At 42.4% G+C, this 27478-nt stretch overlaps 1 protein-coding gene across 3 annotated transcripts in view; it reads left to right on the forward strand.

Annotated features, from left to right (window-relative positions):
- The window catches only part of GRIA3 (glutamate ionotropic receptor AMPA type subunit 3), a 314305-nt gene extending 297028 nt beyond the window's left edge, over positions 1–17277 (forward strand). For 2 of the 3 annotated variants that reach the window (XM_055437923.2, XM_055437921.2), the window contains 3 exons: positions 6826–6940; positions 9530–9777; positions 15130–17277. In XM_055437923.2, coding sequence (XP_055293898.1) covers positions 6826–6940; positions 9530–9775 — 361 coding nt within the window. In that variant the 3' untranslated portion in view covers positions 9776–9777; positions 15130–17277. The remainder of the gene's footprint in view (positions 1–6825; positions 6941–9529; positions 9778–15129) is intronic. The other variant, XM_088834231.1, reaches the window with a different exon arrangement.
- Positions 17278–27478: the final 10201 nt, after the last annotated feature.

A 27478-nucleotide genomic window follows, 5' to 3' on the forward strand; every position in this document is an offset into this window, starting at 1 on the left:
GTAAAATGGCTCACAGCTTTCACCTCCTAATGTTATAGGCATGCATTATTGAATTTGCTCTTTGCACTTACATTAAATTATGATCTCATTAGCGAGGAGTTAAATAGGTTTAAGCTACATTTGTGAACTACATGATATAAATACTGTCTCAGAGTGAGAGTCTAGCAGCTAAGCACTGCATAACTCTGCAAATCATTGTAGCTGCCCCTGTGGAATGAGAGTCACTTGGGTGACCAGGGTCCAGTATTGCCAGTAGTCATATGTGCCTGCTCTCACATTGTAGAGAAAGCTCAGGCTTTCTCCAAGGGTAGAAAGATTAAAAGAGCTTAAATCTTCATTCTCCTAGAATCCTACATCCAGAAACCCCTGTGAAAAGAAATAAATCGAGCTTCTTTAAAGGGGCTGCAGAATACTAATGTAGTTTAGGGCATGGCCTCCAACAGCTACTAGATGGAGAGGTAAATGCCTTCACTACACATATCCCAGGGTAACCTATGGAAAAGAATATCAAGGACTCTAGACTACATCCTTTCATCCAATGATGAATCTTCTCTTGGTTGGTCATCAATTGACTTCAGCTTAATAGATCAAGTCCTGTCTGGGCAGAGATGTCTGTAACTGCCTTCCTGCCTGTGATTTCCTGGATGATGCTAGGAGTTCTCCAGAAAAGGCTAGGGAAACAAGCGAGCAATTCGAAAAGGTGAACTGTCACCATGAAAACCTGAAATATCTTCAGTAGAAAAGCCAGTGATAAATGGCTTTTCTCCCTCCACTGTACTGAAGATAATTTTTAGAAGTTGTTCCAAAAAATCACTAGGTACCAAGAAGCAAATGCAGTAACTTGGAGTGAGCTTTGGATAAATCATAGCATGAGGGGAGGGCTTCCAGCTTAGGCTGTGATAAGTTTCTGTTATCATCATTCAGACATTGTATTCTTAGAGCAAGTTTGTAATTAACACTGCAAATATACCATCCTTGCTCATATATTTCTTTTACTTCTCCATAATCTCCTTGTCTTTCCCTCCATGACCTACATATTTACATATATATATGTCCCTCCTAAGGGCACCATTGAAGATCTCTTGGTATAATTAATTAAACAGACATTTGCTCTTTAGGTGTCCCTGCTCAGAAAGGAGAAAAGAAGCCACTTAAACTAGAATATATCACACGGTCTCTCAAATAGATAAATCTTACGACACCCTCGATTCCTATATCTTTCAGGCCTAGAACTATATCCATAGTGCAAACCTTGTCTCGACCCTTCTAGGAACACCATGTGGAGGAATAAACTTGGTCACTAACTCATGAGGCCATTTTTTCTTCTTTGCACTATGGGAAAACAGCACCCTCACATCACTCTCTCCACATTTCTTTCTTTATAAAAAAAGAATCCAACATGGCTCAAATCTACATAGTTTAGGTATTTCCTGAAATCAAAATTAAAAAATAAATTGGACAGTTCCTTTGAAATCAAAAATTTTAGTTACTTTTTAAAAAAATAAGCAGTTTCTACTTTCACAGGAGAAAAAATTGTTCCTCTTATCCTAAAACTGTCTGCATATGTAACATTGGCTGGCACTAAGATGACATTGAACTTTGCAATGGCTGGCTCATAGCTCCCATAAATGAGCTGGGAACCTAGACAACTGCCACCCGGGGCTGGATGCCCTGGATTAATGAGCACAGAGCTTTGTTGTTGATTGTTGCCAGGTGGGGATGGCAGAGATAAGCAGAAATTTGTATCAGCCAGTAATGTTTTCTTCAAAAATAGAACTCATTTTCAAGGCATTATGAATTACATTAGTACCCCAATTTTTAAAAAAATTGATGCTACTTCATGACTGCTCCCCACACTCAGGAACCATCATTCTGTCTCAGGTCAGTGCTCCCTTCACATACTATTAACTGACTATCTAGGTGACATTTGATGTTATCCCCTCCATCTGGTCCATAATCCACATACATTTTTATGATATAGGTGCAATTTACAGCCTTTCCATAGGAGGAGTTTACACCCTTTCCTCCACCCAACCCCCCAAACCATTATTTAGACAAAACAGAACAAAGAGTTAGAGTTTATAAACAGTTACACTCTGCTTCCTTTCCCGTTTCTCATGAAGTTTTGTATTTTAACAAGGAAGTTTCCTCCATCTTAAAGATGTGAAATTCCCTTGATGGAATGTCAGGTACCAGCAAGGAAAATATTTGTGGGAGGGGGTGTTCCCAGACCCCCTGAAATTACAAAGCACTTCTGTTCTCTCCCAAGCTCTACGACCTGTGTTTTTGTTTTGTTCTGTTTGGGTTTTGCCTTAAGAGGACTCCACTCAGGAAATATTCACAGCAAGCCCTTCAGAAGGGAGAATGGTTAACTAATTTCCATGATACGAATCTGACCTACTTTGTTTAATTCTTTCCATTCTCTATTGAAGTGAGGACAATAAATATTTCTGACTTCTAATTCTCTTAGGTACCCGTTAAGGGCCTGCAGTCATAGCTCTGAAGTATTCCCCTGGAGACAAACCACCGCACCACAGCGGTGAAAGGCCCCAGCTGCTGGATCTGCCCTTGCTAGGCTGAGAGTTATTTGGAATCTGACGTTCCCTAAAGAAAAAATTCATTATGAACATCCAAGCTCTAAGAACAAAAACAGTGCGGGCTTGCCACCCCTTTTTTTTGTGTGTTCCATTGGTGAAGGGACAGTGCAGAGTTGCATGGATATCAGTTTGCCTTCTGGCCTGCCCAATAATTTGCTGTGCAGGCTAGAGCAGATTACTTAGCCTTTCTGTGCCTTGATTGCTTTACTTATAGAGGCCATGAATCTACCTTCTTAAAGTGCTTATTAAACTTGACCAATAATAATAATTTTATTATGCGTCAAGTACTAGACTGGAAAACAAAATGCTAAAAGAGCTTTCTATTCAAGTATTTCTTGAGAGAACTATTCTAAGTGGGAAATACAAATATATAAGCCATGGTCTTTCCACTTGAGCAACATAGTCTAGGGGGAAACACAAGGCCTGGGCACAAATAATAAGGCAAGATAGAAGATGAAGAGAGGGAGAGAAAATATTAGGGTGAGGAGCAAAAATAGCATCAAGAGGAAAGTGACATTTAAAGTGACCAGTTGCCCACCTAATTCTACTTTCTTTAAAATACCAAATTGTATGTGTCTGTGTGTGTGTGTATGTTTTGGGAGGGGAACGTCAATACATTTGGTTGATTTGAATTGAGTTTGGCAATACATCCAGTAAGGTACAGTAACAGAGAAAATTATGTGGATAGAAGCAGTTTTTCTCTGCCATCTTGGGAATTTATTCCACCCTGCAGCAACATACAATTGTAGGAGATTTGGCCTTTAAAGTACTTTCTTTTCTTGGCAGCTATCCTAACCTTGTTAAGTGGTATTATCTGTGATTTCTGATTACAGCTTTTATGCTGCTTGGCTGTGCTGCTGCTTAAAATGTTTGTTTTTCTCCTTCATTTTTATTTAGAAGTTCCCAAATGCACATTGGTTCCCTGCCAGATTTCATAAACCCTGTGATTTTTTTTTTTCCAATCAAAGACTAAACTTCTAAGGATATATCATTTGTCAGATTTCCCTCAAGTCCTGGGGCATCAGATGAGGTTTGGATTGTCTAAGGCAGGGTTTCCCAGCCGCAGCACTACTGACATCTGGGGCCTTGTGATGGGGGCGGTCCTGCACATAGTGGGGTGTTTAACAGCATCACTGGCCTCTACCTACTAGATGCCTGAATCCCCCCCACCAGCTGTGACAATGAAAGATGACGACATTGCCCAGTGTCTCCTGAAGACAAAACTACCCCTAATAGAGAACCATTGCCCTAAGGTAACCTCCACTTTAACTGTAGACTATGGTAGCAGAGAGTGGTTGCCAACCGTTCTGAGGGAGCCACTCAGTGGCCTAAGGCAGGTAGGCCACTTGTCAGAAAAGTAGGGTGCTAGATTGCTGACCTGGGTGCTAAATGCTCAGCCTGGATTTTGACAAGAGTGGAGGGTGGCAGACCAGAATAGGCCCAGCAGGGGAAAAGCCTTCCCTCCTTTAAAACCAGTACTTTTTTGTCCCAGGACCCCTTTACACAGTTCAAAGTTATAGGGAACCCCCAAAGATTTTGTTCATATGTATTATGTCTATTAATGCTTACCATATCAGAAATTAAAATGGAACGATTTTTATATAATGGATTAATAACTCATTTAAAAATAATAAACCCAATGTATATTCATATAAATAGCATACTGTTTAAAAAATCAGTGAGGAGTGGCATTGTCCTATTTTTGCAAATATCTTTAGTATCTGGCTTAATATAAGAGAATAGGATTCTCATATCTACTTTTTCATTCAATGTGTTGTGATATCATGTGTCATGTTACCTCTAGGAAACTCCCCTGTACATCATGAGAGAATAAGAGTGAGAAAGGCAAAGAACACCTTAGTATTAATACCAAAATAGTTTTGACCTCACAGACCCTCTGATGAAAAGATTTCAGGGATCCTCCAGGGGTCTCTGGACCAGTTTGAGAACCACTGCTCTAAACTAACATGCCCCACTTTTATCAACCCTAGTTTACTTAAGTGTTGATAATTTTTTTTAAGCCCAGGATCTCTATGGAGAGATCTCTGTTTGGACCTTAGTGTGAGTGCCTTTAATCAGACTGCTCTGTTCCTGAGATCTAATCAGAGCAGCCATAACTAAAGAAATTGAAGTCATTTGAAGAATACAGTAGCTTGAGGGAGGTCAGGGCCCAGTAAGGGCTTAGTCAGAGAGCAGCATGAAGACACTGGGCCCTTTGCAGTAAGAAGAGAGGAAGCATGAAAAGGAAGAAAAAATGCTTTATACTTTTTCCTGTGGTCCTGATGGAGTCAGTGACCTATCTGTCATTGAAAAACATCTCCCCTGCAATCTGAGCCAACTGTCATAATCCTGAGCCCGGGTGCCAACATGTAGTTTAAGGCATAGCACTGAGGGAGAGGTGGTGGTGATAAAGGAAAAGATTATAGGAGAAAAGAGAGAGAAGGAGGCTAGACAGTGGAGACTAGGGGAGAAGGCAATTCCAACACTGATCTCATGGCCATAGATGGCCAGCCTGTCCTTTAAAAAAAAAAAGTCGAAGATGACTGTCACAGCCAATAATATCCTAAAGAGGCTCGCATTTTTATTTAAATAATTTTTATTTCTTTGCATTCCAAACAACTCTGGCCAGCACTTGAGAAGCCTAAGCTTCTGAGCATTGATCGAAGGAACTTGTTTCAAGTATAAAAGGACCTCAATTTCCTGGTGATATACAAAATACAGATATTCTGGCTGCCAAGTTCAGTACTAACCAAGAAAGTGTCACCTCCCTGACACTAAAGGTTTATAGTTTTACAAATCCTACGTATTCTGAAATTGCCTATTATTTTTACATGATGATCTGTTTCTCAGAATATCTTGAGATGGTCCTTCTGCTCTCAACAGCAAAGAGGAATAGAAAGGAAACAGGCTTTGGGGATGGTCTGATAGAGGACAGATCTCTGTGACAACAGAAGTCTTGTCAATGACTGGGATATATTGGTGGGTCCAAGTTACCCAAAATAAACTCAGAAATTCTATGGAATGTTCATAGTTACACAAATATACCTGTTTTCCTCCTTGAAAATTGGTAGCATTCAGAAAAACAGGTACTAGTACTGGCAATATTGTTCACGTGAGTCTGAACACATGGTAGTTCATCGCCTCATAATACAAATATGCCACCCCCTCTCTATAATGCATTTTAAATCTAAAGTTATTAGAGATCCTTTAAGATTCATTAGGTCTAGAAAGAAAACTGTTCTTTATTCCCATTTTACAGCTGAAGAAATTTCCAAGAGAGAAAATCATTACCCTAGGACCAGTAGGGTTTTCTGCATTTGTGCAGTGGCTCTGAAGTCTCATTTGACGACAATAGCTTATCTAAACTTCCTCTACATCACTGCCATAGAGGCAGAGTCAGTTTGCCATTTCAGGTCATGCCATATTAATAATCCATTTTAAAACAATCTAGTTCACCTTCTGGTGACCTGAGTTGGCCATAGACATACAACCATATCAGAGAGACAGCTGATCAGTAACTCAAAAACAATCCCTAGACCAGATCTCACACTGTTGAAAGTACTTTTATCCAGAACTCAGAGGTCCACATTATACTGTTAATATTAAGACCAGTATGGCATAAGAATTCAGTCTGGGGAGATATGTATGTAGTACAGTTTGTTGGAAGATCATTTTCAGCTGGACAGCAGATCTGTGTAATAACGGACAATTAATCAGAAGGTGTGCTATTCACATAGAATCTATCTTCTATTCTGCTGGAATTCATCCTTTTGTCTCCACATGTGGAAACGCCTCCGCTTCTGGCCCCGTTCCCTTCCCCACTCCACCATAAAACTTGCTATCTGTCTGGAAGTACAACAAGACACCCGGTTAGATCAAACCTAACACACCTCCATCACAAAGCTACTGCAAGCTGCCGCCGACGATTGTCACTGAGGGGAAACCCTCCTCACCCCACACTGCCTATCTGAGGAGTGCCTTTTTTCTATCCTCATTATTTAACAGTGTGTGCCGATTACTCAAAGCGATATGGGCAGGCCCTGGTAAATATACCGTTGCTGTAGTGTTAATTTTTATAAGGTAATGCTCAGGTTGCCTGCAGTGTCTAAAATTACTCTGTGGCCAGGGCCCCCTGCTTTATCGCTTTCTATAGTTTTAAAGTAGTTTGAAGCTTGAATAACATAAAATAACATAATATAATGTTATTTATGTTATTTCCCACGTGAAGAACGCCTGTAAACCTTGCAGTATTGAAACTCAGTGAACAAGGCATCTTAGACAAGCTGAAAAACAAATGGTGGTACGATAAGGGGGAGTGTGGAGCCAAGGACTCCGGGAGTAAGGTCAGTCGCTGAAGGTCTTTTTGTACTGATTAGCAATCACATTTTGAACCACTGTTTATTTTCTACCCTGAAACGGCTTTCCTTCCCAACACACACTCCCTGACACAGTGGGACCCCTTTATAACACCAGCGCTGAAGGTTTAAGGCAAACACCAGCCTTAGAGGCCTGCCACGTGACATCACTCATGGACTCCCGGCAAGCGATTGTGATCAGGGAACTCAATCTGGCCCACCACATTCCCAAAGAAGTACAATCATGAGCTGTGTTATAAGGGGGTTTTACTGTATTTCACATTTCAAAAGTTCGAAGAGAAAAACAGAACAACAACCAAAAATAATAATAATAATAATCCAGTTGTGACAGTACTTTTTCTTAACCTCTTACAGTTTCAGAGACTTTGTAGTTGCTAATGCCTTTGGTTATGACTATATTATGTTGAGCCCACCTGAAAATAGTCAAAGAATTAAATAACAAAGACTGGCTTCTGTAAGCACAATGATTAGCCTCCTCTCAGCCGCTGTCGTATTGAGTTCAGCATCTATTTGGATCTAGAATTTCACTAAGTCTGTCACACTTCTTTCTTCCAAAGGTGTTATTTGAATCTCTGTACGTAATACTTCTAAAATTCAGTCGCATGCTCCTTAAGGGTATACATTCTCAGGATAACATCACATTGATAAGCATGAAACACTCTTCCCCGCCTCCTTCCTGCCCCCCTAAGAAAATTCTTTTTGAGTTTCAAATTTTTGCCTTTCCTTTTTTCAAACTAATATTGTGGTATCAGTTAATTCATTTCATGAAATGCCACTCATTTTCCTTGTGCAGTGAACCATTTTGCTACTGGTTTTTTAGATCCCACAACAGGAAATTTTATGAAACTTAAATTCAAGGAACTTAAAACTTTGTTGCTACAGCTTACATGGGTCATGCAAAGGACACTTTTCCCCCATCAGAAATCACATACATATACAAATCTAATGGGAGAGAACAAGTTACCAGAAATTGATCCATTTCCTAATGGACTGTGGAACATCCTTGCAGATAGTTTCACCAGCCTCCTTAAGGAGGTGATCCATCATTTCATAAGTGACAGAGATTCTTATCACTTGTCTAGCTGTCATTCATCCTAGAAGAGTGACTCTTTGCAAGGTTGTTATAGAGATGAGGCATGTCCATACCCCCCTTCCCAACAATGCAATTCAATTCCAATTGGCCTTTTTGTTGAAGTAAACAAGTACAGGACTGGCTCTTATGACAATAGAATCAGAACATGGCCAAATTGTCTTTATATTTAATTCTTTACACGATACTAGGACCAGCTGAGCTACAGAGTGTTGAGTGTCAGCCATAGCCATCATTTGCTCACTGTGCTATCATTTGAATAAGATGCTCAATTCACTGGCTTAACAATGTGGGTATTCCATTCTATTGTATTCAGCAGCAAAATGGTTACATTCCCTCTAAAAAGACTACAAAATGCTATTTTATTTTATTTTTTCTCAAAGAAAGGCTCCTGGCCCTTGCTGTGTCCTACCTCAAGGTAGGGCTCAAGGCACCAACTTTTTTCTTTCCATAGTTCAGCAGTTCAGTTTCTGCTTTTTCATACAGGCAGATAGCTTAGTCGGATTTGCACAGTTTGACCTGAAAGTCACTGACCGGCTTCCTTGATTTCCGCCCCCTTCCATTTTAAATAGAGAGCAGATAAGCATAGGGTTTGTTTTTTTTTTTCCTAATTATTCTCTACATTCCCTGGAGTAGAAGCTAAAAATGAACTGGATTTTTTTTCAATCATCAGCCTCCTGGAAAAGTTTTCTGATTTGTATGGAGCCAATTCAGGACCCAGTGGGTCCTCCTCTGGGTTTCTTTAAACTCCCAGGAAGCGGGAACAGAGTCAATTCATTGTGCTGTGCCCTTGCCTCCACAGCACAAAGATTTGCTCCCCTGAGGATGAGACCTTAGCAACCAGTCCCCACAGGGAGCAATTTCTTTCACAATCACTGGGTGAAAGGAGAGAGCTAATACTTTTTAAACAAACCCTTGTGAAGTAACTCCCCCCAATATGAATATAAGGAACCGCTAACATACTCACCTGCTATCTTAAAAACTAGTTGTTGACACAGGGAGAACAAGGGAGAAAGGGGTGTTGCGGGGCAGAGAGGGGAAAGAGTGCTTCAAGTTCCCAAATGAAAAAAGTGTTACATTAATAGAGATTATGTCACTGCTCAACTCTGGCAAACGGTGTTTATCCAAGCTGGCAGAGGACTAAATTGTGCTTGTGTTTACACTTCTGCTCCCATGGCCGAATATTGTTTTATTTAGTTGTTGACACCATCTTGAGGTACTAAAGGATTTAAGGAGTCAAAATAAAAGAATATTTAGGTGAGGATCACAACTGTCAACAGAAGCACAGTCTGCTGTCTTACTGGGCATTGTGAAACATCCACCAGTTGCCAGAGTTGAGTCATAACATTTACATCAATGTCTAGTTATTTTACGACTTAGAACTATCGTATACTGTTGCAATGTATTATAATGTTCCATTGTCTTTGTTTTCCCCAAGAACTAATCACCTTGTTCATTTCTCTTAGGACAAGACCAGCGCTCTGAGCCTGAGCAATGTGGCAGGCGTTTTCTATATACTTGTCGGAGGTCTGGGGCTGGCCATGATGGTGGCTTTGATAGAATTCTGTTACAAATCGCGGGCAGAGTCCAAACGCATGAAACTCACAAAGAACACCCAAAACTTTAAGCCTGCTCCTGCCACCAACACTCAAAATTACGCTACATACAGAGAAGGCTACAACGTGTATGGAACAGAGAGTGTTAAGATCTAGGGGTACGGTTAAGGTCTAGTACACTAATCAGCTTACGTTACTGTACGTTGATCTCTTTTATTTTTCTCTTTGTATTTTGGTCTGGTTTATTGTTTCACGAATTGTCTATTCTTTGCAACCATTTAATTCTTTGAAAACAACAGTTGTGCTTTCTTGTCAGACAGTAAAGCTTTTCTAATAGCATACTTGTAATTAAATTGTGGTCTGCAACCTAAGAGGAAAAAAAAGTTCTCTAGAGCAGCACTGTTCAATGGGAATATTTGCAAGCCACATTTGTGAACCAGATGTGTAATTTAAGTACTCTGGTAGCTATTTGCAAAAGTAACACAAGTAATGGTAGACATATGGCATTTTGCATTTGTCAAAACCTATAGAATGTACAACATCGAGAGTTAACCCTTAGTGTAAACTATGGATCCTGGGGCATCCTTATGTCAATATAAGTTCATTAATTGTGACAGATGTACCACTTTAATGTTGATAATGGAAGACAAGTGGAAACAGAGACTATGGGAACTCTCTATACTTTCCACTTAATTTTACTGTGAACCTAAAGCTATTCTAAAAAATAAATTTTATTAAGTAAAAAAAGTTTTTTAAGTAACACAAGCAAAATTAATTTAATATTTTTTAACTCAGTATATCTGAAATATTAGCATTTCAACTTGTTATCAATGTAAAAAATGAATGAGGTATTTTACATTCTTTTTTCATACTAAGTCTTAGAAATCAGGGGTATGTTTCACATAGATACTTATGGCACATTAGCCACATATCAAGTGTTCAATAGTAACATGTGGCTAGTGACTGCCATGTTGGACAGTGCAGCTATAGAGAAAGCAGCTCTCTGGAACTGATGTTAAAATGAAAATGGAAATGGGGAGCTGCCCCCTTGAGAAAGGGAGTGCTTCTATAGGGGTGTGGTGATTCACTTAAGTGTAAACCTAAGACAATTGCTTTAATCTTTGAGTTCCTTTGTTGTCCCTTTCTTGGAACTGATGTTCATTCAGGTAAGTGTCTCCCAGAGGACAGTCTAGGACCCCTGCTGCTGGCTGTTCCCAAGTTCATACTTAAATGAGCCTGATTGATGCCACTTTGACTCTGGCAGCTACAACCAAAACTCACCAATAACTCAGATATGTTCAAAGGCAAGCTTGAGTTAGGATAACATCTCCATCTCGGAAGTGTTTATGAGAATATAAGTTTAGTTACCTTCAAGTGCATCTGTCATCAGTAACATACCTATTGAAAGTGGAAATGAACAATTAGCAACTTCATAGCTCTTATTGTAGGTGGGAGATTTTTTTTTTACTTCATGAGTTAACGTCTATGAGCTTCAATTTCTAAATGCATTTGTGCTTTTGACCTCTACATATTTCATGGTGTGGATCTCAATTCAGCAAAGTTTTAAATATTTCCTCCAAATAAATCACTTGTCCTCACCACAGATGGCATTCTCTTGTTTGATGAAGTTGCTAGTTGTTCTCCCCTGCTGCAGACCTCCTGTCACAACATATTCAGTATATGACTAACCCACTAACAAAGTGCTCACATTGTATTGCTGAATGGACCAAAGATGGATTCATCTGTAATAAGCATTGTTTGCATGCAAGCATTTAATGTTCCAGTGTGCTTAAAATATTTTACTCTTGAGTAGGTTATATAGGCCTATTAGAAGCGGGGGCATGTTATTTGCTTTCTCATAGGATAGAACCCAAATGATTTCAACCTAGGTGAATTATCCCAAATTCAAAGATACTGGCATCCAAAGAAAAGAATACACCTGAAATCTGCATATCAGTTTTCCAAGTGCTCTCACTCTATTGCCACAGTTGTGGTAATGGGGCAGAAAACACTGGCTTGGCCACCGTTTGGAGTTTTTCCATAAAACCTGAACAAACTTTTTGGTCAAGCCAATATTTTCCCTTTTAGGAAACTAAGCACCAGCCATATCAAATGACTTGCTAAAGGCAAGACAACTAGGTAGTGGCAGTTCTCAGACTAGAACCCAACTCTTCGTCCTCTTATAACTGTATCCTTCACTAAACCATGTGACCACCCTCCACTCACGGCCTGGTGGTCTGCAGAAATCTTGAAACCCCAATGGGATCCTGTCACATGAAGAGCAGATCCTAAGTCTATGTCTTGCTGCTGCCAAGTCACTTCAGTCGTGTCCGACTCTGTGTGACCCCATAGACGGAAGCCCACCAGGCTCCCCCGTCCCTGGGATTCTCCAGGCAAGAACACTGGAGTGGGTTGCCATTTCCTTCTCCAATGTGTGAAAGTGAAAATTGAAAGTGAAGTCGCTCAGTCGTGTCCGACCCTTAGCGACCCCACGGACTGCAGCCTAACAGGCTCCTCCATGCATGGGATTTTCTAGGCAAGAGTACTGGAGTGGCTTGCCATTGCCTTCTCCGAGTCTATGTCTTACTTCTTTACAAAAGTGTCTTGAGGGACTTCACCTAGCCTCCACTGGCCCTCCTTCTGATGCACTTGACACAAGGGTGTATATTCAATCATTCCAGAAGCTTTCTGGAACAAGGCTTAGGGTCACACAGCCTCCAGATCCTCTTTATTATCAGCCATTCTATCTGAGTCTCTTGTTTAAGTCCCAGAGCAGTGCTTACTGACTGACGGTGTGCAGCAGGTCTGGGGTAGGGCCTGAGGTTCTACTCTGCTCGCAAGCTCACAGGTCATATTGATGCTGCTGGTCCAGGGAGTAGTAAGGTTCTAAAGAAAGTTGTCTCAGAGCCTATCACTTAAGGAAGGAAGTGGGGATGGTGAGTGAGAAAGAGAGAGAGAGTGGGATCAGCAAACCTTTGGGCAGGGTGCTGCAGTCTTCCAGTGGAATCCCAGAACACTCAACCCAGGGGGTGGGGAGAGCGCAAGAAATGAACTTCCCGCAACTTCTGGTGCAGTGGCTTTCCTTTAGTCATCTTGGCTGACCCATTTTGTGAAGCAAGATTCAGGATAACTGAGGCAAAAATCACATTTGAATAGACATCAATGTCAACGCAGTTACAGCCCAGTTAGCTGGCACTGTGGCAGTCATCCCTAGGATGAAAAGAAAACCTGGGGAGAGACTCTGCGAACAAATGTGTCCTCCAAGTCTGTGTGAAGTCCCTAGAAAAGAAGGAAAAGCCCCAGAGGATGCCAGGGAAAAAAACCTGACATGTGTCAGTCAAGACACAAAGCAGGCTGAGCAGGAAATAGAAACCTCTCAGCTGTCCTCAGCCCGTTTGGTGATGTAACATCAGGGGGATGTTGGTCTTCATTCATTCATCTTTTATTTCCCAAAAAGTTCTGAAATATCTCACAGTGACTTCTAATTTCTTACCTGGTTATTATGGTTTCCAGTTCTTAGAGTTGGCCTAGATCTGTCAGGGTCTATTCAGGGTCACAGAGATTGAGAAGCACCCTGAGATTTTACTTATATTGCTGATTATCAGAGCCAGCCTTGGGAGTTTATGGTACCAGTAATTCTGCAGGAAGAATGATTCAAGAGCAAATCAACTGCAAAAATATGATCCAGGTGAAATCTGGTTAGTAAAAAAGCGTCCTTGAAAGAGGATGGACTCATCTCTCATTTGCTGTGGCTGAGAGTAGAGTCGAGATTATTGGACTCATTGTGGGAACCCATGCCTCAGACCCAGCCCTGATTCAGGAGCAGATGACCTCTTGACGATCTACTGTCTGTCTGGGTTACTGATCACCCACTGGAAGAGGGGCCTGAAGCATGCCTGGGCAGGTGAACAGCCATCAAGCATTCCAGATTCACTGCACCCTACGGGTGACTCTGCTCACTATTTTAAGAAATTCTTTCCAGTGTCTTCACTGCTGCTCAGAACTACTTCTGGCTTCTTTGGTTTCTTCAATATTTTTGAAATCCTTCTCATTTTCAAGAGCTCAAAATGCCTGGGGATGAGGAAAAAGATTTCTTTTTTCCTCTAATACAGTTCTATTTAGTCTTCCTAGAGAATAACAACTTTGTTCGTGCCGCCCATTTTGAAGGAATCTGTTTTCCTTCTGCAGCTATAGATATTCTTGCTGGGGAAGCGTTCCTGCCTTAGAGAGCTCATCTTATGTTAAGTGGTGATGTTCTTTGTCCCCAGAGGACTTTTCCTTCCATGATAATATTGGGTTGGCCAAAAAGTTCGATCAGGTTTTTCCATTAACATCATACAGAAAAACCCGAACGACCTTTTTTGGCCAACGCAATATTTCATCTACCTCCGTTTAAAGACAGGAAACAGAGGCACTGAGAGATTAGGTGACTTTCCCAAAGTTATGCACCTGGGAAGTGACATCCCATGGCCAATAGGAAGGTCAGAAGGGACATTGACCTTTATGCCATAGATATAAACTTTCTCCAAATGTCTGAGATAGATATGATTCTGGACCATAGGGATTCCAAGGAAGCGGTTTACCTGCTTTCATGTTAGTCTTATTCTGCTTCTTTGGGTATTTTGGCCTTCAGGTTCATCTTTGACTTTCTTCTTTACAGATAATTTTATTCTAGGGCCAGTGGTAGATAGTGATCGTGTCATTCTTTTGGGATAAAATTCAGAGTTAGCTCAGGAGAAAAAGAAGGACCCCATTAGTGTAGACAGAAAGGATAGAGAAGATGGGTATGAACTTGAAGAGGAGGCAGGAATGTGGTCTTAAGTTTCCAGGGTTGGGGGCAAATGAAGCCCCTGCACTAGTTAATGCCTCCAAAAAAGAGGGCAGCAACAGCATCTCCATCAGCCCCATAATATCAGGGCAAAGACCCCATGGAGGCAAGCCCCTTTGTGGATATCACTAGGGTTCTGCCTTCTTCCTGGAATGTGCTATTTTCTGACTTCAGTAACTAAGGTTGTAGATATCAAGAGAAACAAGCTGTCACCTTTCTGGCAATGAGCAGCAAATTTTCTTCTCATGATCAAATGGATTTCAGTTGAGCTAGCCATAGAAGACCACTGTCCTAGGCAAACAGTCCCCTGCCACAGGTTCTGCAATCAGAATTTACTCTGCAATGTCATTGTCCAGACACTGTCATTGTCCTATATTGAAATGCCACTAAGGCCTTCTAGTATACCCACATCCTAAGTGATGAATGTTTTGAGTTTTATTCCTTAGTACAATGCATAGTTAAAAAAAAATGAACCTAATTTTAACCTATTGCAAAGCACTTGCTTCCAGGGAAAGAACTGAAACAAACCTGTTGCCTAAAGGCAGTCAAACAAGGTGCAGCCTCAGAGATGCCAGTTTGAAAAAATAGCTGTGGTTTTGGTCCAAGATAGACTGAGCTATAGCACACTTAAATTGCCAATAGAAAGCCCATTCAAATTGACATTCCCCTCTTTACTTTTCAGATCCCTTCCCACTGGAGGCAAGTGATGAGAGGAATCACCGAAAACGTGGCTGCTTCAAGGATCCTGAGCCAGATTCCACTCTCCTTGGTGTCGGGCATGACACGAATATTGCTGATGGTGCAATGACCTTTCAATAGAAAAAACTGATTTTTTTTTCCTTCAGTGCCTTATGGAATACTCTGAGACTCGCGACAATGCAAACCATCATTGAAATCTTTTCCCTTTGCTTGAAAAAAATTAAATTAAAACCAACAAAAAAATGGACATGCAAGAGTCCAGTATGCGAAAACAAATGTTATTTTACAAAGTGTCAATTCAACAAAAGCCATTCTTTGATACCACTGCACAGTATACAAACACCATGTTCTTTAACATACATACACACAGACAAATTTCAAATTCCAATTCTGCAAACAGGCCCATTTCAGCTAAAATAATTAATTCCTCCTGATTTAAAGAAAAAAAAAAATCTGACCTCCCTGTCTGGGAGGAGACTGGCATTTCTTCTAGGATCTGCTGACAAGATGTTTTTGGTATTTCCTGTTGGTGATGATGTTCTGTGCACCCTATTTCATTTCAACATTGCTGAAATGTGTATATCTTTAGAGTGAAAATGCAACACTTCAGAAAATTCAAACACCTTGGAAAAGGGACTCAACAGTGACTTCTGTGTTTTGAAACGATTTTGTGAAAATGCGCCGCCAATTTCCCACTCAGTGAAGGGATGAACAGAACTTTCTGAAACTGACTTGTGTGTAGCAAGGGACGGGCACTCTTAGGCATACCTCTCGGTGCTTTCCTACAAACGGATCCCGGGGCTTTCCAAGAAGCCCGGAATTTCAGCTCACAGATGTGTTTTTCTTGCTTCCGTGTGCATCTTAAGTCAAGATAGCTGAGTATTTAGCATTGAGGTAAGGGAAATGCGGCCTACACTCCCAAATGTGTTTAGAATATCTTTCTCAGAAACAACACTGTGTTTAGCTCCGCTTTCTCTGCTAAGTATGCCTTTCAAGTGTACACCATGGAGACAGGACTGCGTTGCAAGGCGGGCCAGTGGGTTCAGACCACAGTTTTCATCTGACTTTCACTCTTGCTAGGTCTGTCTTACCAGCTGTTGCCTGTGATTGCCTGTGGCTCTCCGTCAGACTGCATGTTTCCTTTCCTAGTTTGCCAAGACTAAGATGCATTCCCAACCTACTGCTAAATCAAGGGCCTCAGCGTCACTCCAGGGTCCTTGCTTAGAGCAGTCTCTCTACTGACTCCGAAGATCGCACCACTGCTCCACAGGCTATCAAGTAACTAACTGCGTACCTGCCATTGGCATCATCAGAACAGTCAGAGGAAATAGTCTCCACTCACTAATTACCTCCTATATAACGACGTACGCTTTCTGTAGTTCAGTAGTCTGCTCTCATCAGCAACGTGCACTGGGAAGTTTCTGGGCTGTAAAAACTGGGAGCTCGAATTCATCTCCCCAAGTGTGACCCTTAGATGCTTTAGTTGACTCGCTGCACATTTGCTCTTGTCTTCAGAAAAGAAAGGTATAAGTCTCGTTTCCAATTAAACATTTCTGGAAAAGTGTAATATAAACTTTCATTCCAAAAACTGTGTCAGAAACGAATGACTCACCTGTCAAATTTTCAATGGTATTGAACAAAACAAACAGAAAAAAAAAAAAACAAGAAAGCTGTTGTGTTTTTGTTTTGTTTTCACAAAACTGTGATTTTTTTCAACTTCTGAATGCTATGATGTTCCAGCGCGGGAAGCTAATGCTGTGCCAATATACGAGGTTGTATAAAACCAACGAACCAACCTACACACAAACTTCTCATAAGCACTGGATAAAGAGAAGTGGATGTTTGTTGACTCAGATCAGTTTTTCAGAGAGGAAACTTCACTGGGAATGAAGAGGCGGGTAAACTGGTTTGTTATTTTTAAAAAAATGTGCATGTTTTAAAAAAAACATTGATTGCTTCAAATTTCTGCTACTAACTTCGAGCTACAGGAGTTTGGCAGTAGTCACTTGAAGATTTTTTTCCAATTATTTTCTTTTTGTTGTTAAAGCTGTACTTCAGTGAACAGAAACATTGCCAAGCAAACTAATGGCTGTAAAAGCATAAATTGCATGTGTGGGAATAAATTACGGAGCCTCACTGCCATGAGGTATTGTACAAAGTTTTAATACATTTTGTAAATAAAATTGTAAAGAAAGAATTCTGTTTCTGGGCTTTGACTGTTCAAATTTTATTGGGATGCAGGTGCCAAGAAGTTATTATTCACCAATTGACTTCCCACCAGAAGTCTCACCAATGATATTTGGTCACCTTACTGGTGATCTTCACCAACTATTATGCCTCTCCCCACCCCAAATGCAACTGCAGTCAGGTTCCAACTCCTAATCTAAATGGAATGGGCCATGAAGACCCTTGATTAGGTCTGCCAGCATCACCACCAGTGAGGTGGCATCAACAAACAGCAAGAAGCAGGACTCCAGTTCATATGTGAAGGAAGAAAAGTTTGACTTCAAGACCTTTGTTCCCACTCATCATCTCCTCCACCCTCAGGGACCCTCTCCTCAGACATCTGCCTTGACCCTAACCCTGATCCTCCATCTTCCCATTGCCAGATCTGGCCTCCCAAGGAAGTGCCCAAACTCAGGATTGATGATTTAAAAAAAAAAAACACACCTCCAATTGCTTTCCCATGCCATCACACGTATGTGTTGTCATCCTCTTAGTTAATTGGTTCTATTTTTTGCTTCTTTCATTATTGATAATAACTTAATGTTCCAGAGGAAAATCTTTATTCCACCCAGGGCCACTGATCTAGAGTGGAGGATTAAATAAGGAATCTAGGACTATACTGATCTTAGAATGTTTCCAAGAGAGAACCAAAAGGCTAACGATCTAGTTTGAATTGTATATAGTGAAAATGGAATATAGTTTTATCCAACAAATAGAGCACATGTTTAAATATAGATCAGTTTCAGATGATGATCACCAAAGAAAACAGGGGGTGATGGCAGGAGAAAGGGGATAATTTGCAACTAAGCCAGAAAGGAAGAGTGCAATTGAGATGCTAGAGAAATAAAGATATCTGGGGTTAGAGAGCTAGGGAACAAGGAATACAATGCCTCAGAGAGAGAAAGATGGGAGCAGGAAAGGAAAACTCTCAGAAGTCTATGAAGTGTAGGATGATATGAACACCATGTGGTCAATTTGACCCACAGGCTTCAGCATATTACTATCGTTTTCACTGTCCTCTGAAATGTCATTTGCCTGGTAAAACACCCTTTCTAACTCAACTGCTTTCCTTTTCTTTGATTAGGACACCTGGACACGACTCAGCAACTAAACAACAGCAGCCCCTGCCCCCCAGAAGAGAATGATTCTTTAGGGAGCAGATTCAGTAACTAGATTAGAGTGACGGTCCCCTTGGTGGCTGATAAAATCAGTTCAAGTGCCAAATGTTGTCCCCAAAGCTTCCAAAATAATAGATTTCAATTTTAACAGGAACTCCAATTCCTTACCTCAAAGGAGAAGTTCACCTCAGGTGCTGTGGCAGGTGATGGTAGAGGACAACTTGGTTTACCTAGGAATTGAGTGTTTTCCTCCTGGGAGGAAGGGAGGAGGTGTTTTTAGTCTTTCTCAAGTTAGTCCCTAGGTAGCTGTATGTCTTACTGATACATAGGATCAGAGTCACCAAACAGGTCTGGAAAAAAATTCTTTGATCTTCCAATGTCACACTCTCACTGTGCACAAGAGGAAACTGCTTCTGGCTTTCTGTGTTGGTTTTCTTGCCCTGTTAACATTCACATCTGATCACACTCTGTCTATAGGACAGTCTTCAAAACAGGAAGGACAAGTACATTTAAGGAAACCTTGATAGGATTCTGGAAGAAACGGTCCTGCAAATCACCTTCCTGGTACTGGGTGAGGAGAAAGGATCGACTGTGACTTGGGGGAGATGAACATAGAGGAGGAGGAGAACAAATGGAGAAGCAAAAAGCAAAGCCATTGTTCCTCAGAGTCCAGACTCAGTGAAGCAGAAAGATGCACTGACACGCTGTCTCATAAGGGTCATAAAGCACCGAAGTCTATTATCAGTTGGAGAGTTACTTTCAAAATCTAAGCCAGCTATTTGGCTACTCTCAGCCATACCCCTCCTCTCTTAGCCTCTCACCCTGTTGGACTGGGTTTCCTGGGCACCCATTTATTATCAGGTCACTTGGCAAATATGAAACTCACAACAATATACCTGTGTTCAGTTGTGGGAGCACACAGAACTAAGAGTCCCAGCAGGAAATCTCTTTTGAATCTGGGGTTACTGGTAGGACTTACGGTTTCAGCCCTATCATTCTAGACTAAAGAAAAGACAAGGTCTGGGCACTGAGAATTAATGAAACTTGCCTCTAGAACTGAAAGTGAAAGAATGGAGTTGCTAGGAGGCCTCCCCTACATCTAAGATTGAGAGTCATGGACCAGTCATTTATGATGGTGCAATTGGACTTTCTCAAAATGTTCCCTGGGAGGGCACTGTTGTTAGGAGAGGATGGTGGGAGGTATTGGGAGGGTCAGTCATTGTCCCAAACCTACTGCACTTTCTTCACATCCTCAACACTGAGAGTTCACAAACCCATTTGAATAGGCAGGATACCCAAGTTCTTTGATCGCCATCGTTGTCCTTGTAACAAAACAGCACCTGGACAAGACAGCTGGGGGAGGGCCTATACGCCTTTCCTCTCCTCTCCAGGCTGAGGGGAAAGCAGTCTTGGTGGCAAGGCAGATGATGACTACAAAGAGTCTCCATCCATCCATGCCCCATGTTGTGCTCAGGGAAAGAACTAGAAAGAGCCCCAAAAGAAGACTTCAGCTCTGCTCCTTCACTTGGGTTTGTACTTCCTAATGTAATCAGGTGGAACCTGACTGCATTTCTCTCTGTGCCTCAGAAGCTGTGGGCCTTTTGAACTAAGGAATCACACTGGCCCCTGTAAGCCTCTAGTTGTTGAAAACCTCAGAATGACCATTTCCCTGCCAAACTGCCTACTCTTTGAGCTGGAGGTATTCGCTTAGATATTGACTCATGATGCCCTAGTTAGAAAAGTGTAAAAGAACCTGCAAAGACAGCCTAAATAATAATCCTCTCCTCATGACAGCAGCTTTGGTAAAATTACCCCTGCAGTGGTTTCACTGAGCTTCAGTCCTATAGCAAAATGGTTGGTTTTAATTTTTCCTAATAAATACTCATTAAGCCTGAACAAGTCAATTAAAGTTCTGGCAGCAACTCAAGAAGCTTGAATGCGAGGCTGACAGGATGATAGAAGGTTACAAATATTTCTAAACATTGCAGTCTTCCCCCATGTGAGGGCTAGTTTTCTTGGAAGACAGGAAACCCTCTCTAAACCTGATAAAGCCCTCTAGGCCTGCATTTTACCCCATTCACAGTATAGCTTCAGAAAAGCTTGCTACACCCCATCACCTCTTCCTTAATGATAATACTATGGCTTCTGCCCCACCACTCTATAGGAACTGCTCTGGCCAAGGTCAATAAACCGTAATCCTACTTTATTGTAAGGGATGTCAAACTGTGACTCTTAGGCCAAATCTGGCCCACCACTATTTTTGTGAATAAAGTTTTATTGAAACATAGCCATATCCATTAACTTACTACCTGTGACTGCTTTTACCCTACAATAGCACAGCTGAGTAGTTACAAGAGTATTGCCCACAATGTCTAAAATATTTACTTACTCGCTTTTTGTAGAAAAGCCTTGCTAACTCCTACTTTATCCAACTCATTAGTCATTATACTATTTGATCTCTTTCTAGAATTTGGTGCTATTAACCTCTCCCATCTTGGTAGTCTCTATTCGTTTGACTTCTGTGACCTCACTTTTTCCTGGTTTTCCTCCTGGTTTTCCTCCTGCCTGGCTGCTAATTTTGCTTCTGCTTCATGCTTCCCTCTCCTCTCAATGTCAATGTTCTCCTGAGTTCTATCCTGTTCCTTCCTCTGTACTCTGTACACTCTCCATGGGTACTGTCCCACGGTTTCCATCTGCACCTACATTGTGTCTCTCAAGTCTTCATTTCCAACTCCGAATGCTCTCTTGAGTTCCAAATAAGTATATTCAAATGTCTAGTGCACCTCCTTATTTGGATTTATCCCATAAGCACAAACTCAACATTTCCAACACAGAAACCATTGTCTCTGCTCTTACCCTCACCCCACTGCTAAACAAGACATCCCTCTGAGAGCTCTGTGCTGTGTGCTGTGCTTAGTCCCTCAGTCGTGTCTGACTCTTTATGACCCCTTGGACTGTAGCCCACCAGGTTCCTCTGTCTATGGGGATTCTCCAGGCAAGAATACTAGAGTGGGTTGCCGTGCCCTCCTCTATGGGATCTTCCCAACCCAGGGATCAAACCCAGGTCTCCCACATTGCAGGCAGATCCTTTACTGTCTGAGCCACCAGGGAAGTCCAAGAATACTAAGAGCTCTATCTTGATTTAAAACCACATTGATGTAGAATAAAACAGCATATAAGAGTAAATCTCATAAATCTTAAAATTGGTATATGTGACCACCAGAAAAAAGTAGGCTTGCACTCAAAAGTAGAACCCACCATACAATGACAATGAAAAAACACATGGGTCAGTTTAACATCAGTTTGTTAGATGTTACATCTTATCTGTAAGATGTAGTGAAAAGTGTATGATTCTTCTCATTTTTTTGGATCCCAGAGTCATAATGTGGTTTGTACTCATGTGGAAGAAAACCAGCTCATATTATCACCAAAGAAGAAATAGGCAGACTTGGGACCAGCTACCCAAACCACTCCCTGGAACACAATATGAGACAGTCCTGATCACCCTGAAGAAGACACTAGGTGGAACCTGGATGGAATCAGAGAAAGAACAAGCAAAGGCGGGGGTGTCAGTTTACAGAAAGTCAAACCTGTGTATCTGTGTAAGCAGACTATTCTTTTGATTTCTCTCCTTTACCCTTGCCATCACCACAGAGGGCTGGGCTATACAGAGAAGACAGTAAGACAAGGGGTCAGTCACCCCACCCAGAAACCTGGTAATTAACCTTGTCTGCTCCCTCCATCATCCTTTCCCTCAGTCAAGTCCTGATGATTCTACACCACTGATCTGTCTGAAATCCATCTACTTCTATGAATCTCTACCCTAGTTTGAGCTTGAAACATTCTAGATGGGTAATGCAAGAGCCTCTCAGTTTTTCCTGCTCTCTTTAGTTTTTAATCCCTATAATTCACCCTCTGCACTGTGGCCATAGTGATTTTTCTAATATCATCAGTCCTCAGCCTCAAGGTCCCCTTTACCCTTTGGCATAAGGATCTGCCTTCCAATGCAAGGGATGTGGGTTTGATCCCTGGTCGGGGAACTAAGATCCCACAGGCCTTGGGGCAACTAAGCCCACATGCCACAATTACTAAGCCCATATGTCACAACTAGACAGAAGCCCACATGTCACAACAAAAGATCCCACATAATGCAACTAAGACCAGATGCAGCCAAAATAAATTATTTGTTTTTAAAAAGAGGAGTATATCATCACGGTTTATCCTTTTAAAAGTCCTTCATGATCTGTCTCCTGCCCATTTCTCCAGTCTTCTTGTTTACCATTCCTTCACTCTAGTCTCCACTTTATCATAAATATCCACTAAGACCCAATCATATTCAACTACTTAAAATTTCTGCATTTGAAATGTCTTATCATGTGTCTATGATTTTGAATATGCTTCTCCATCTGCCTGGAATTTTCTTCCCCTCACTTTTATGCTTGACTAACTCATTCTCTGTCTTCAAGACTAACGTGGCATCATTTCCTCTGGGAAGACTTCTCTGACTGCTCTCACCCCTCAGGATTGGGTTAGAGACTCCACCTCTGTTTTCCCATCTCAGTAGTGCTTACCTCTTTCATTACAGTGAGATATATACATGCTGCTGCTAAGTCACTTCAGTCGTGTCCGACCCTGAGCGATCCCATAGATGGCAGCCCACCAGGCTCCTCCATCCCTGGGATTCCCCAGGCAAAAACACTGGAGTGGGTTGCCATTTCGTTCTCTAATATATATATATAGTCTTCCCTAATAGACCATGGGCAGATTCTCTCTTAATCATTTCCATAACTGAAATAGAGTTGTGTCTATTGAACAAATTAATGAAATGTGGGACTGGAAAAAAAATCCCAGAGGCATAACTTAGGAAGTAGTGGTGAGGACAGAGAAGAGGTGCCACCTTACACTGTACAAAACGAAAATACTCACAAATTTTCTGTCCAAAGAGGTCCACCCTCCACATAATCAGTTAGCCAAGGCAGTTTTCCACAGCCTGTTGTCTTTTAAATATTTCTCTTCTCCTAAAATAAGCCTTACCTCATCTCCTACCACACAGGCAGCCAAGCCCTCAGCTTCCTTTGAATGCAGAATATCTCCTGCACTACTGAAGCTCCAATACTTTGGCCACCTGATGCAAAGAGCGGACTCGCTAGAAAAGACCCTGATCCTGGGAAAGATTGGAGGCAGGAAGAGAAGGGGGCAACAGAAGATGACATGGTTGGATGGCATCACCAACTCGATGGACATGAGTTTGAGTAAGCTCCAGGAGATGGTGAAGGACAGGGAAGCCTGGCATGCTGCAGTCCATGGGGTCGCAAAGAGTCAGAAACAACTGAGTGACTAACACTTTCATTTTAGGATTTATCTACTAAGTAATCTTTGTTCCAGAAAGCCCCACCCCTTGGGCCAGCAGAGGCTCTATCAGGTTAACATCACAGTCTGATCACTCCCCCTGCTCAGTCCTGCTTCTTCTTCCCTATTCCTTCATGTGCATTATTCCCTCATGTTGGACTGCACCCCACAGGTCTGCAAAGTTTGTGGTTACCAAGCCTGAGACCCAAGACAGAGCCTGGACAGAGGCAGAGAAACCAATGGCTTGTTGGACAGGGGTCTCACCTGGCCAAAATAAAAAGTCCTGGCGTGACACCTGCACTGTGTGCAGTAGACTGGGTACAGCAGCCATCTTGGCCACTGGGGGAGAGAGGGGAAGGAGGCTCCCTTTTATAGGGGGAGGCAATGTCAGGTAGGCTCATCAGTTACCAGGAAAACCAGCAGCTCAGTCACATCCTTCACAGCCGCTCAGGTTAATAACCATCACAAGGGCAGCTGTTTCCCTTTAATAAACTAGCAGGTGAAGTCATTTTGGCTTAACGATTAGAACAATCACTCGCTTGGGCAAGGAACAAGCACATTCATGTTAGTTGGGTGTAAGTGAAGTGGGGACTGGTCGAGCAGGGTATATACAGAGAGCAAGAGAACAGCCATCTTGAGTGGCCTGACCACACACCTAGCAAACCTTTTGCACACCTAACTCCGTCTCACCACCTGCTCCTCTGATAGTCCAACCTGTAACATTTTTTGAAGGATTACTATCAATTATTTATTATTATTATTTATTTACTTATTTATGTTCCATTTTTGGCTGTGTCAGGTCCTAGTTGCAGCATGCAGGAGCTTAGTTGCGGCACACAGGCTTCTCTCTAGTTGTGGAGCTCGGGCTCTAGGGCACATGGGCTCAGTAGCTGCGGCACATGGTCTTAGTGACACAGCGGCATGTTTGATCTTAATTCCCTGACTAAGGATCGAACCTACATCCCCTGCATCAGAAGGCATATTCTTAACCACTGGACCACCAGGGAAGACCCCAACCCATTACATGATCATGGTAACAGAACTGGTTCAAGAAAACAGGCTGACAGAGGTTGGAGACCAGATCCCTCACTACTTGACTGGCAGTGAGGACCCTCTTCCTGCTAAGAGGTGGCTGTATTAAGCTTTCATCTGTGGTGTTTTGTCTTCCCTGGTGGCTCAGATGGTAAAGCATCTGCCTGCAACGTGGGAGACCTGGGTTCGATCCCTGGGTTGGGAAGATCCCCTGGAGAAGGAAATGGCAACCCACTCCAGTACTCTTGCCTGGAAAATTCCATGAACCGAGGAGCCTGGTAGGCTCCATGGGGTCACAAAGAGTCAGACACGATTGAGCGAGGAAGCATGTGGCAGTAGAGTGGATGCACTAGCTGGGAATGATCAGGCATTCGAAATGTATGGGAGAATTATAAATAAAATAGAATCTGGTGCTTGTTATTAACTGCCTTTGATGCCCTAAAAAGCAGACAATAAAAAGCGAATAACAATTCAAACCTGTACACGAGAACCCAACAGTCTCTAGCTTACAAGGAAGCTCCCATTTTAAGAAATGGGGAGTGTTTAAAAAGGTAAAGATCTAACCCAGGATTAGATCAAGGTGAGTGAATTTCAAGGATCATTGAATGCTCAGCTGAGACAGGAATGTTCTGTCAACATCAAGGTCCTAGTTGAGAAGACTCAGCATCCCAGACACATAGGATGGGGATGGCTAAATGGATGCTCCTGAAGGTGTAGACTCTGCTGCTGCTGCTGCTGCTGCTGCTGCTGCTGCTGCTGCTGCTGCTAAGTCACTTCAGTCGTGTCCGACTCTGTGTGACCCCATAGAAGGCAGCCCATCAGGCTCCCCCGTCCCTGGGATTCTCCAGGCAAGAACACTGGAGTGGGTTGCCATTTCCTTCTCCAATGTGTGAAAGTGAAAAGGGAAAGTGAAGTCGCTCAGTCATGTCTGACTCGTAGCGACCGCATGGACTGCAGCCTACCAGGCTCCTCCGTCCATGGGATTTTCTAGGCAAGAGTACTGGAGTGGCTTGCCGTTGCCTTCTCCGGTAGACTCTGCAGTCTTCTCTAAAACTTCTGAGCCTGAAGAAATGGCCCCCTCTTGCCTAACAACAACTGGTACTTCTCTGTATGAGAGACAACACAGAGGTCTCTCACAAAGTCATAGGCATATAAGTAGCATTATCCTTCCAAGAAGAAGCTGGATCTAATAGGGAAGGAAGGGGACTATACCCTGAAGGAACTGGAAGACTTAGGCAGCACCTGCTGGCAGCAGTCAGAGGAATCCCCACAGGACTGGATCCTGAAGGTGCTTCATCAAGAAGTGCTTTATCTCAAGACCAGACAAGGGAAAGTTTGTTGGTTTGGAGTCACTTTCTTCGAATATGGGACTGAACACCCTAGCAGGGCCCCCAGAAGTTGGTGTAAACTCATAATTAAGGTAGTAGCTCATTTATTCTTACTCTTTTTATTTTATTCTCTCCATGAAGCAATACCCTGTGTACCTATTTTGTGTCTAGGGATGCTGTGTTTTATTTTTCAGAGATGCTGTGTGTTATTAGCCAACTCGAGTCCCAGGGATGGAGGAGCCTGGTGGGCTTCCGTCTATGGGGTCACACAGAGTCGGACACAACTGAAGTGACTTAGCAGCAGCAGCAGCAGCAGCAGCAGCAGCAGCTCTCTACTGATCAGGCCTGCTTGATTGCCACTTTAATCTTGCCTGAGTTCAGTCACTCAGTCATATCCAACTCTTTGCGACCCCATGGACTGCAGCATGCCAGGCTTCCCTGTCCATCACAAGGGTTAATCTTGCCTGTTGTTATAATAATTACAAACCACTGGCAGCTGGTGGTTAAGCTCTATCACTTAGACTCATTGCTGGGGAGTGGAGAGGGTTGACTATCATTTTTCTATTTCTTTCAACAAATCAGGGACAGCCTCCCCTATCATCTCTCCTAGCCTTTACAGCAGAGGACCATTCCCCAAAGAAACCAATGAGCCACTTTTTAGCCATTAGCAAGTTTACACATCCATCCTGGAAGGGCTAGCAGTTCATTCTCATAGGATAGATACATATTTGAGGGGTGTGGCCTTACCTTTCCTATCTGCAGGAACCTTGGCCAGGACCACTATCCAGGGGCTTATGGAATGCTTGATGCGCAAGTATGAAATTCCACACAATATGGCATCCAACATCTCACCCCACCACAGAGGAGGTATGGGAGTGGGCCCGTGACCATGGGAGTCACTGGTCATATCACATGCCACACCATCCAGAAGCAGCTGGCCTCACAGAAAACTCGAAAGCAAGAAGGATGGGTTGTCAGGAAGCAAACAGTGAGATTTAGTGGGAACTGAGTTGGACTGTGAAGAAGGCTGATCGCCGAAGAATTGATGCTTTTGAACTGTGGTGCTGGAGAAGACTCTTGAGAGTCCCTTATACTGCAAGGAGATCCAACCAGTCCATTCTAAAGGAGATCAATCCTGGGTGTTCATTGGAGGGACTGATGCTAAAGCTGAAACTGCAATACTTTGGCCACCTCATGGGACGAGTTGACTCACTGGAAAAGACTCTGATGCTGGGAAAGGTTGGGGGCGGGAGGAGAGGGGGGAAGACCGATAATGAGA

This window comes from Moschus berezovskii, chromosome X (assembly GCF_049115385.1).
Source record: "Moschus berezovskii isolate FMDL1 chromosome X, NW_MosBer_1.0, whole genome shotgun sequence".
Classification (NCBI taxonomy): domain Eukaryota; kingdom Metazoa; phylum Chordata; class Mammalia; order Artiodactyla; family Moschidae; genus Moschus; species Moschus berezovskii.